Source organism: Drosophila serrata, unplaced genomic scaffold, assembly GCF_035046125.1.
Source record: "Drosophila serrata isolate PLE 108 unplaced genomic scaffold, ASM3504612v1 contig_30, whole genome shotgun sequence".
NCBI classification, from domain to species: Eukaryota; Metazoa; Arthropoda; class Insecta; order Diptera; family Drosophilidae; genus Drosophila; species Drosophila serrata.
The window spans coordinates 895,136-908,128 of NW_028256928.1; the positions used below are offsets into that span (position 1 = coordinate 895,136).

At 37.7% G+C, this 12,993-nt stretch overlaps 1 protein-coding gene across 1 annotated transcript in view; it reads left to right on the forward strand.

Annotated features, from left to right (window-relative positions):
- The window catches only part of LOC110176582 (integrin alpha-PS3-like), a 16,902-nt gene continuing 3,909 nt past the window's right edge, over positions 1–12,993 (forward strand). Inside the window, exons 1-8 of the mRNA XM_086832040.1 lie at positions 1–79; positions 7,136–7,307; positions 7,865–8,717; positions 8,776–8,878; positions 8,980–9,688; positions 9,751–10,113; positions 10,170–10,905; positions 10,972–11,013. Of these exons, the coding sequence (XP_086688166.1) occupies positions 1–79; positions 7,136–7,307; positions 7,865–8,717; positions 8,776–8,878; positions 8,980–9,688; positions 9,751–10,113; positions 10,170–10,905; positions 10,972–11,013 (3,057 nt within the window). The remainder of the gene's footprint in view (positions 80–7,135; positions 7,308–7,864; positions 8,718–8,775; positions 8,879–8,979; positions 9,689–9,750; positions 10,114–10,169; positions 10,906–10,971; positions 11,014–12,993) is intronic.

Genomic DNA, 12,993 nt, shown 5'->3' on the forward strand with positions numbered 1-12,993 from the left:
ATGTCATGGTTAAGACTTACCGCCGTAAAGGATACGTGGCTATTCTCTTTCGTCATTGTTTACATTGACTTCATCCAAAGTGAGTATCTTCCTAGTCATCCAGATGTATTGGCCACGTCATATTTTTGGGATCGAAGGGAGATCACTATCACTATCACTTGAGATGTTAACACTAGGTACCCCTAGGACAGACTGAGGCGCGCGCGACCTCAGCACCTCTATTTATAGTCCCCGCGCAGAGCAGAGAAGAGCAGAGAAAGTGAGTGTGAGTGCGTAGGAGAGAAGCTGTTGCCTCTAGAGATTAACATAGAGTAAGAGGGGGAGAGGCAGAGAGGAGCAGCGAGCTGTTATTTAATTTAACTATAAACAATAAGTAACTATGAGCAGTAAGTAACTCTGATCAGTAAGTATCAATGAACATTAAGTTACTCTGAACAGTAAGTATCTATGACCAGTAAGTAACTATAATCAGTAAGTATCTAAAGTATTGACAAATAAGTTTCTAAATATGTAATGGGCACCATGGGAATAAGGAAATAAATTGGAATATAAAGTCTAGAACTAGGCCTAATCCCACCTACAGCTTCTTCATACATAATAAAATGTCATGGTTAAGACTTTCCGCCGTAAAGGATACGTGGCTATTCTCTTTCGTCATTGTTTACATTGACTTCATCCAAATTGAGTATCTTCCTAGTCATCCAGATGTATTGGCCACGTCATATTTTTGGGATCGAAGGGAGATCACTATCACTATCACTTGAGATGTTAACACTAGGTACCCAGGCACTAGGACAGACTGAGGCGCGCGCGACCTCAGCACCTCTATTTATAGTCCCCGCGCAGAGCAGAGAAGAGCAGAGAAAGTGAGTGTGAGTGCGTGGGAGAGAAGCAGTTGCCTCTAGAGATTAACATAGAGCGATTAACATAGAGTGAGAGGGGGAGAGGCAGAGAGGAGCAGCAAGCTAATGTAACTATAATCAATAAGTAACTATGAGCAGTAAGTAACTCTGATCAGTAAGTATCAATGAACATTAAGTAACTCTGACCAGTAAGTATCATTGAACATTAAGTAACTTTGAACAGTAAGTACCTATGACCAGTAAGTATGTATGTTCAGTTACTAACTTTGAAGACTAATAAACAACTTTTGTAACACAACACATTTCTGAAACTTGGCCGGCAGCAGTCACTTCGTTCAGGGGATGTTTGATCCAGTTGGGAATAATATGCGCAGATGTGCGAGATTTCATTTAAAACAAATTTAAGAACAAGCTATGAAATTAGGGAGTTATTCTTCTATATCATTTTACTTGCATATAAGTCGAAGCATGGCCAGTCGGTGGACTTTATATATACATATATTTAGCTGGCATAGGAACGATCGGAATATTTTAAGAAAAACAAATTATAAGTTTTCCAGTTATTAACAGATTTTCATCAAATTTGGTAATTAGCCATTATATATTAATCTATATAATTGTCTGTACAATCTTATGAAAAATAGAGGAAAATGAGGCCATACTTATTGTTTTTGAACATAAACGTATACGTAATTGTATTAATCCTAACGACACGAATTTGGGTATGCAATTTCGATGACTAAGAATTAGCTTCCATCTTTTTTATAAGTCTATCTATTCGATAGTTAGCGTCAAATAAAGTCAAAGAATTTAGTTAAAGAAGAACGCTAGAAGTCTCTGTATATATCACCGTATACGACACATTGGACAGTTGGATGAAGTGCAAAATGAATTTTTAACCATTTATTTCCAAGTATTGTATACGTTATATCTATTAAACTTAAATTAATTTAATTTTACAAGTCAAAATAAAAATTTATTTAAGTCAACTTGATAAGAAGCTTTAGTTTTCTAAAGAAATTACGTATACGACACATTGGGCAGTTCGATTGTTAAATATGATTTCCTACATTTTTTCTGAGTATCGTTAGTTAATTTAACCTAATTTAATTTAATTTTAGTCAAAGTAAAACGTATTTAGTCAAGCGATAAACAATTAGAATTTTTTAAAGAAATAACGTATACGACACTTTGGCTAGTTCATTGATTAAGAATTAGTTTCTTGCATATTTTTGAGTTTTGCTATTTAATTTAACGTAATTGGACTTATTTTCAATCAAAGACAAGCTCATTTGGCAAATCACAGAATTATTGGAAGTTTTAAAAAAAAAATACGTATACGACACAATGGCCAGTTCGATGGCTAATAATTACAACCCAAATATTTTTAAAACTTTTGGTAGTTCAATCAACGTATTTAAATTTAATTTTGATCAAATTCAAACTCATTTGGTGAAAGCGAAGATCAAGTGGAAGTTTTTGAAGAAATTACGTATACGACACATTGACCAGCTCAATGGCAAAGATTTACTTCTTGCATTTCCCAAGAGTTTTACAAGTTAATTTAACTTAATTTTATTTTTGATTTGGTAAAACGAAAAACAACTGGAAGTTTATATAGATATAACGTATACGACACATTGGCCAGTTCGATGGTTAAGAATTATTTCCTGCACTTCATGGAACTTATTATTAAACTCATTCGGTGAATTAAGTGCTTAAAAAGTTTATATTTAACAAACTCTAATGATTTTAGCTTGAGCCAAATTATGGAATAGATAGGAATTAATAATAACAAGAAAGGAAGCTAATTTCGGCACGCCGAAGTTGCATACCCAAATTCGGCCATTAGGAATTAATACAATATAAATTATATAGATTTATGTTAAAAAACAATAAAGTAAGGCCTGCATTTTCCTCTATTTTTCATAAGATTGTACAGACAATTCTAGATTAATATATGTATAATGGCTAATTACCAAATTTGATGAAAATCTGTTAATAACTGGAAAACTTATAATTTGTTTTTCTTAAAATATTCCGATCGTTCCTATGCCAGCTAAATATATGTATATATAAAGTCCACCGATTGGCCATGCTTCGACTTATATACAAGTAAAATGATATAGAAGAATAACTCCCTAATTTCATAGCTTGTTCTTAAATTTGTTTTAAATGAAATCTCGCACATCTGCGCATATGATTCCCAACTGGATCAAACATCCCCTGAACGAAGTGACTGCTGCCGTCCAAGTTTCAGAAATGTGTTGTGTTACAAAAGTTGTTTATTAGTCTTCAAAGTTAGTAACTGAACATACATACTTACTGGTCATAGGTACTTACTGTTCAAAGTTACTTAATGTTCAATGATACTTACTGGTCAGAGTTACTTAATGTTCATTGATACTTACTGATCAGAGTTACTTACTGCTCATAGTTACTTATTGATTATAGTTACATTAGCTTGCTGCTCCTCTCTGCCTCTCCCCCTCTCACTCTATGTTAATCGCTCTATGTTAATCTCTAGAGGCAACTGCTTCTCTCCTACGCACTCACACTCACTTTCTCTGCTCTTCTCTGCTCTGCGCGGGGACTATAAATAGAGGTGCTGAGGTCGCGCGCGCCTCAGTCTGTCCTAGGGGTACCTAGTGTTAACATCTCAAGTGATAGTGATAGTGATCTCCCTTCGATCCCAAAAATATGACGTGGCCAATACATCTGGATGACTAGGAAGATACTCACTTTGGATGAAGTCAATGTAAACAATGACGAAAGAGAATAGCCACGTATCCTTTACGGCGGTAAGTCTTAACCATGACATTTATATTATGTATGAAGAAGCTGTAGGTGGGATTAGGCCTAGTTCTAGACTTTATATTCCAATTTATTTCCTTATTCCCATGGTGCCCATTACATACTTAGAAATTTACTTATTCTTTTCAATACTTTAGATACTTACTGATTATAGTTACTTACTGGTCATAGATACTTACTGTTCAGAGTTACTTAATGTTCATTGATACTTACTGATCAGAGTTACTTACTGCTCATAGTTACTTATTGTTTATAGTTAAATTAAATAACAGCTCGCTGCTCCTCTCTGCCTCTCCCCCTCTTACTCTATGTTAATCTCTAGAGGCAACAGCTTCTCTCCTACGCACTCACACTCACTTTCTCTGCTCTTCTCTGCTCTGCGCGGGGACTATAAATAGAGGTGCTGAGGTCGCGCGCGCCTCAGTCTGTCCTAGGGGTACCTAGTGTTAACATCTCAAGTGATAGTGATAGTGATCTCCCTTCGATCCCAAAAATATGACGTGGCCAATACATCTGGATGACTAGGAAGATACTCAATTTGGATGAAGTCAATGTAAACAATGACGAAAGAGAATAGCCACGTATCCTTTACGGCGGTAAGTCTTAACCATGACATTTTATTATGTATGAAGAAGCTGTAGGTGGGATTAGGCCTAGTTCTAGACTTTATATTCCAATTTATTTCCTTATTCCCATGGTCCCTTTTACATACTTAGAAATTTACTTATTCTTTTCAATACTTTAGATACTTACTGATTATAGTTACTTACTGGTCGGTCATAGATACTTACTGTTCAGAGTTACTTAATGTTTATTGATACTTACTGATCAGAGTTACTTACTGCTCATAGTTACTTATTGTTTATAGTTAAATTAAATAACAGCTCGCTGCTCCTCTCTGCCTCTCCCCCTCTTACTCTATGTTAATCTCTAGAGGCAACAGCTTCTCTCCTACGCACTCACACTCACTTTCTCTGCTCTTCTCTGCTCTGCGCGGGGACTATAAATAGAGGTGCTGAGGTCGCGCGCGCCTCAGTCTGTCCTAGGGGTACCTAGTGTTAACATCTCAAGTGATAGTGATAGTGATCTCCCTTCGATCCCAAAAATATGACGTGGCCAATACATCTGGATGACTAGGAAGATACTCACTTTGGATGAAGTCAATGTAAACAATGACGAAAGAGAATAGCCACGTATCCTTTACGGCGGTAAGTCTTAACCATGACATTTATATTATGTATGAAGAAGCTGTAGGTGGGATTAGGCCTAGTTCTAGACTTTATATTCCAATTTATTTCCTTATTCCCATGGTCCCCTTTACATACTTAGAAACTTACTTATTCTTTTCAATACTTTAGATACTTACTGATTATAGTTACTTACTGGTCATAGATACTTACTGTTCAGAGTTACTTAATGTTCATTGATACTTACTGATCAGAGTTACATACTGGTCATTGTTAATTAATGTTGAAAAATACATTCTGATCCTCTACATTTATTAATCGTTTCTCTGACAGTTATGTAGTATTCCGATTTTCATAAAACTAAAAACGAATTTCTATAATAATAAAGATTTGAGTCAAAGTAGATAAATATATGTTAAAAACTGTAATAGTTATCTTTTTTTCTAAGATTTTCCGAGCGTTCCTATGTCAGCTATATGATAAGTCGTCCGATCTGGCCTGTTCCGACTTATATAAGAGTAATAGTATATAGAAGTCAACTGCAAAATTTCATTGAGATGCCTTCAAAACTAATGGAACTAGTTTGCGTAGAAACAAACAGATGAACGGACAGACAAGAATATATATACTTTGTATGGTCGGAGATAACTCACTGACTGAAACTTCTGACTGAAATTATAATACCCTGCAAGGGTATAAAAACCTTAAATATGCTCATTTGTGAAGTCGTTGGAAAAAAAGTAAGCCACCACCACTTAAGGGCTCGTGACAAAGCCACAACAATTAATATAAATTTAACCATTACGATTATGCGACACAATCTTCATTAATTAGACACAAGTCGAACATAGAACAAATTAGCCAAGGGCTCGCATCCAGCGGTCTCCGACCGGCAATGTCATTAACGTCACGTCGCTTTGTTCGCCGCCTCTTCCAACTCCAACTCCTCCAACCCCTTGTTGGGTAAAGGGTGCAGTAATTATATTTACCGTTAATCCAGATTCACCACAAAAGGGAAGCGACTAACGAAGAGGACCAGACCCAGAGAGGAAGAAAGAGAACGAAAAGGGTAAATAGCGGAGGGGGGAAAAAAAATGCAAAAAAGAGCGTTAGTGGATCGACAGTTGTTGGTGTTAAAATAGGGTTACAGCGGTTACAATTAACCCACACACTTTACCCATCTCTTTTCCATTGCCTCTATGGCTGTCTCTTTTGTATCCCCCGATATGGTTAGGGGGATATTTAGTTTGTGGAATTAACAAATTAATAAACCATGAATCTAAGATATTTTTTATAAATAAGATATGCCTTACTCTAGATAAATGGAGAGAAAAGATTTCTATATAATCAATATGAATAATTTCAATTTAATATTCAAAGTTAGCAATATCACAAACACACACCATAATTAATTTCTCTCAAGATCGTTTTTGAGCAACACTTATTTTTCATGAATTGATACTTAATCGAAAAGCATTTTCAAAATGATTTATGTATAAAAAATAGAAAAGATATAAATATTTACTGGGTATCTCATATTCGACTATCCATTTTAGTTATTCAGTTCTGACATCCATTTACATAGCATTCGATTACGCGTTTTGTTTGCCTTTAATTGCGACGCTCATCCGTTTTACTTAGCAGTTTGTATTGAAGCTTGTAGAAATCGCTTTTCCTCGATTTTCCCTCCACTCCATCACTTTCCCCGCTTCCTTTGGCATTCGCAAGTGAAAAGCGTGAAGCGTAAAGTGCGTTTGGATTCGATTGCCTGAGCGAGTGCGGTGGAATGTCATGCTGTTGGATGCGCTCGAAACCCCAATTGATTCTCGAACTTTAGCTGGTGCACTGCACAGATGAACAGGACTAAGGCTGTTCGAACCGCAGTTGCGTAAATTGTTGGATATCTGGCAGCCGCAAACTAAACTGGATAGGTTCAGTGAACACCTTCCATTGAACTACCCAAGCTCTGCATCCCTATAGGCTTAACGCATTTGACAGAACCGCCAAGGAGTATGCAATGAATAGCTTTGTTTCGTTCTGTGCACAATGCCTATAATAACACTAAACATGAAACTATATTTCGCATAATTCAAAAATGTTGTTCATTGATAAGGGTATCCAGATGGATTAACATAAAATTCGCATCAGAGCTATAGAAATACTCAGTTCGTCTTTGGCCGTCAGTGCTTTAAATACATTTGCTTACGTTTCTTTTATTTTCCTTCCTTTGTCGGATAAAAGTTAATTAAATTCTATGGAAATTCATTTAAGGATGTATTGCATTGCAATCACGGTTTTTATGCTGTTTCGCTCTTTCTATAAATGCCTTTAATTTGTCACCTTATCCAAGCTTGGTAATAAATTCTCCAAAGGATCTGAACTTTCAGTCGGAACAAACGCGCAGCTCCTATTTTGGATACACTTTAGTCATCCGTCCCACCAGGTACGTTGCTATGATGTCAGTTAGAAATCAGTTAGCTATTTTTGAAAATACTTATACATATATGCATATTTTATTAAAAATATGTAAACACTGAACAGAATTCTAACTTAACTTCAAAACTCAAATCATGTGTCTATTAATGTCGCTAAAGAAAGCTTTAAATGACTGCTTTTGACGTCTAATAGAAATATAGACCTTGAATAAAGAACGATTATATTCTTATTAATGAATCATCACAAGTAGGTTTGCATGAATCAAGGGTAACTTTATCGTAAGTCCAAAAATAAGTTTCACATATAATTTACGTAACCAAGAGCAATGACTTATGAATATATTTATATATGGGTCAAATATACAATATAAGAACGAGTTAAAAATAAAAATATTATTAACCGCATTGATACAAAATCAAATTATTCATTGATTTTCTCATAATTATGAAACTGTATAAACCTTATCTGAAATTGTTTATTACACATTGCTTTCTATATTTTTTTGACATAAGTACTTACTAGTGCTTATTACTTTGATAAATATGTTATATTTTTTCATTTAAGCATAATAGTGGGGGCTCCCCGTTCCCAATCTACCTTAGCCTCACAGCGAAATATCAACGAGACGGGAGCTATTTATAGATGCTCTTTAGAAATGGATGACTGCAGCCCGTATATTGTAGATCACCAAGGACAAGATATCCTGAGTAAAAATACGTACAAGGGACGCAAGGATTTCCAGTTTCTAGGCGGATCGATGGATGGCGGCACGCTGGACACGGATATGTTGCTCGTGTGCGCCCCCCGTTTCAGCTTCTCAAGCATTGAACTTGAATATATGACTGGAGTCTGCTACCGAGTGGAGAACACAATAGGAAAAAACCCAGGGCGTGTTACACCCATATACAGAGTTAGCAATAAATCCATAAGCTACGCTTCACTCATGAGAGAGATGGGTTTTAGTGCCCATGTGGTGGAAGATAATAGTATTTTCCTTATTGGGGCACCTGCCAAAGCTTATTGCGGTGGATCTGTCTTTGTGCACCGATCAGACATGCCGCTTGAGGGCCTCTTTAAAGAAGTCCAAACTAAACTGCCACTGAACTCAGACATTTTTTACTTTGGCTATGCGGTGAGTTCCGGTCACTTTGACAGCGCTAACATTCAAAGCCTACAATATGTGATCACTGCCCCTCAAGCGAATCGGCCATCTGGTGAGGCCTATATCTTGAGCTCAGAAGGGAAATTCTTAAGGACATTAAAGGGAGAACAGCTCGGCGAGTACTTTGGCTATTCAGTTTTGGCAGAGGATCTAAATGGCGACAAGCTAATGGACTTGATTGTCTCAGCACCCATGCACGGGACGAATGATACCGCCGACAACGGTGCCATCTACGTGTTTATCAACAAGGGCCTGGTAAGTATGAACCTCAATAAAAAAAGCGTGGATCCAAGCAAAGCCTTTTTAATTGCAGTTGAACTTTGAAAAGAAAATTGTTAAATCGCCCTTGGCCAACAGCGCTCGATTTGGCACAACTCTCTCTCGTCTGGGAGACATCAATCATGACGGATTCAATGGTAAGTTTCGTTAAGGATTAAACACTATAGCTCGAAGATTCTATGGAAACTAGAAAATGTTTGGGGAACTCCCATTAAGATAAGCCTTGACTGCTTTGCAGATGTCGCAGTGAGTGCTCCATTTGCCGGAAATGGCTCGGTGTTCATTTACCTGGGCAGTGAGAAGGGATTACAGGATGTGCCGAGCCAACAGCTTGACTCCCCTTCTGATCATCCGTCCAAGTACGGAGCGCATATGTTCGGACATGGTCTCTCCCGTGGATCCGACATTGATGGCAACGGATTCAATGACTTGGCCATCGGAGCTCCCAACGCCGAGGTTGTGTTCCTTTACCGGGCCTATCCAGTGGTCAAATTATATGGCACCGTAAGGTCGAACGAACGTCGGATTAGCCCACAGCAGAAAAGACTAAACATTACGGCCTGCTACCGACTGAGTATGACGGCCGAGAAAAAGGAGGTTCAGGAGCAGGTCCTTTCCATCCGGATTGTCGCAGATCCGCGGATTACTTTTGCCCTGACGCAAACTTCTGAATTTAACTATCGCGTGGCTGTGGGTCCTACCGAGCAGTGCCGAGTTCTAGAGTTGCAGGTGGCCTTCACACAGAAGGACGTATACAAGCCCATTGATTTACAGATGCACTATGATGTTGCTCCTAAGGACTCCGTTCAGGAGGGAGGGTTCTGTGAGACCTGCGTTGCTGTTGATCCAACGGGTCCGAAATCTTCCATGGACAGGATCGTGTTTAATGTGGGATGCGACTCCGCAGTTTGTATCGCTGATCTGCAGCTCAACAGCAAGGATGTGGGGTAAGCTGGGGGTAAGAGGGATGTTCTTATTACTAGAGAAAACATCACTATCCCTTTTTCAGCTCCACATTCACCTTGGGCAGCAGTGACATCCTTCGACTGACCTATGAAATCACCAATGCCGGAGAGATTGCCTACCTGCCCCAATTTAACGTGACCAGCGACGCCTGTCTGACTTTTGCCCAAGTTCCAGGTGAATGCCAGGTCAGCGGAGCCGTTATGATGTGCGACCTTAATGGCGGAAATGCGTTGGGCAAAGGTGAGACCTATTCCATTACAGTCAGCTTCGATGTTAGCCAGCTTAGTGGTACGTCGCTGATTGTTACCGCTGAAGTATTTAGCATCGGATATGAAAGAAACCTCAAGGATAACAAGCACGTCATCGAGATCAACCTGAGGGAGTTCACCGAAATCGATGTCACGGGGTATAGTAATCTATTAAGCTATTGGAAAACCATTTAAAATTGAAAATTCTTTTTAGCGATCAAACAAGTTCTCAAATCCTTTTGGACAACCACGATAATTCTTTGAAAATCATAAAAAATTTCGAGATCAAGAGCCACGGACCTAGTGCTATTGAGCAACTGGCGGTTGACTTTCTGATACCCATTGCCTATAAGGCAATTGAATCTAAGCCCATGATTCCCATTATCAATGTAACTAGCTTAAAGGTGGTGGCCACCCACGATTCCCAGCCGTTGGTTATCGAACTTTCCGACCATGACAATAAACAAAAGGAAAAGAATCCCGAGGACAGGAGTTCTGAAACGGGAAGGATTCGAAGCAGTCGGGATCTCGGAATTCCAGTTCACACCTCCTATGATCTGTTGGGAGGGAACTCTAGAGGTCAATTGCCCCTGAACCGCACAATAGTTTTTAGCTGCCAGGACTCCGAAAAGACGATGTGCATTCGCGCATCCCTAAATGGTGTACGTCTTAAGTCAGATAACTCTATTTTCCTGAATGTGAGCTATCACGTAAATTTGAACGAAGTGAATGCCATTTTACTGAAACCCTGGGGGTACTTTGTTATCCTTATCGATGTGGAGGTGGCGAAAAAGGACGATCCCACCTTCACTTCATTGGCAATTAATAAGAGAATAGAGCCATGTGTTATCTCAAAGAATTTAAAAGCAATTATTTCCATTTGGATTATACTTCCGTCCGTCATCGCAGGTTTGCTTATTTTCTCTGTGATTAATTATTCCATGTACAAGGTGGGTTTGAGTTATTAAAGCTTTAAGTTTTAATTACTACATTTTATTTAATGATTTATTTTGCAGTTCGGCTTTTTCCGACGCGTCCAGAGGGATGAGCTGCATAGAGTGAGAAAGCAGAGAAACTCAATAGAAGAAATTGATACTTAACTCGAATTTGTTTACTATATTTAAAACATTATATACTAAAACATTAATGTGTCAAGTATTAAAAGGATTTCTCTTACATGTTTTTATAATAATCTCTGTTAATAATAAGATATACATACATGCAAATACCATTTCGTGCTCCATCAAAGGACTTAAATTAACAATAAATTGTCTCGAACATTATGAATATTGGTATTTTCCAGTCCATTCCTTTGCCACCCCATATCTCCCCTTCCATCAAAAAATACTTGACAAATATTTAATATCGCAGATGCACTTCTATATATATTTTTTCTTCTTCTTGTTATCCCCGATGCAGGATAAAATCAAACCAGATATTCGCATACATGTACGGGTGTGTATCTATCAGAAATGTGTCTATCTTGTCAACGAAAATTCTCATATGCGGAGACTGGAGCCGGGCACTCTGCCAAAAAATGAGAAAGGGGGATTGGACAACGAGAAAAATATATTTCTATATGCATATACATACGCATGGAAACTTGAAGTCTGGGAAAAATCTGGAGAGAAATTGCGAAAAGCAATCATGAAGTAAATATTGAGATATTGACAAGCGTGGCTCCTTGAAATGAGCAGGCCAATCCTCCAATTCAAGTTTCCTCATGGTGCCACTGGCGTTTGTTTCCATTTTGTGTTTGAGCACAGGTGCGGGTCCGTAAAAAAATGAAAAATAAAATCATCACATTTATTTATGTCTCTGGTAAAAACACTAAAATTAACAGCGGAGAAATGTTTTGCTAATGCACAGGCAGCAGCTTGAAGGTGTATCTGTATCTGCATCAGATTGCAAATTTAAAAGTCTTTACAAATTTTAATACGGATTTATACTAACAATTAAAGTTAATATATTTAAATTCAGGCGTAGGTGTTTTAAATAATTTTTTAATTTAAGTCAGAGTAATTTCCTACCATTTTGTATTATTTTATAATTTCGGTTTTAATTTGATTAAGATCGGACGACTATATCCTATGGTTCTTTGAGTATCTCTAGAGATCTCTTGCTCTCTTGCCTTGCACTCCCTGCCTTTCTCTTGAGTTTTCGCTTTCTCTCGCGCGCTCTCACTCTTACTTTCTCTGCTCTGCTCTCTACCCGGATAGTATAAATACAGGCACTGCTCTCGCACTGACCGCATTCTGTCCGCGGCCTTCCCAGTGTTGATATCTGCAGTGATAGTGATAGTGAATGCCCTTCGCTCCAAAAAATATCACCTGAGCAATGGAATACCAGAATTTGGATAACCAGAAGAAGACGAATATTATTCTACATTGAATGAAATCAAGCAATGACGGAGAAGGAAAACCAGACGACATATGCGGTAAGTCTTTACCATGACAATTAGTTAATGTATATAGATGATATAGGAGGGATCAGGCCTAGGTGTAGAATCATCTGTGCTAACTATGCATTTAATTTGCAATTAATTTTTATATTGCCATCAACCCCATTACTTCATTTGAGCTAAAAGTGATACAAAAATTAGTATTAAGTATATCTAAAAACGTATACTCAATGTTAACAGCTTATCTTAATAATAAATTTTTCACGAATTTTGTCTTCTTACTCTTTTAAGTTTCAGAGCTGGAAACGCAGTGAAGGAGTCTTTACCGACCCTATAAAGTATATATTTTATTGATCACCATCAAAATATGAATCGATCTAGCCATATCCGGTATAAAAATGATAGTTGAAAAACGAAGGGTATATTTAGCTTTAATTGCTTTAAATATTTTTACCCACTTTTTCTTTAAAATGTACTAATGAAAAGTTGCACTCCCTCCCTTTTATGAGGGTATATTTAATTCGTTTTACTCGATTTTTAAAAGTTGATCTTTTGTTTTATTTCTCATCTCGGATTCATGGGTCTTTGGCAGCTTTTGGTTGGCTGTCTGGCTTTCGGCTGCGTTAACTCGACATAC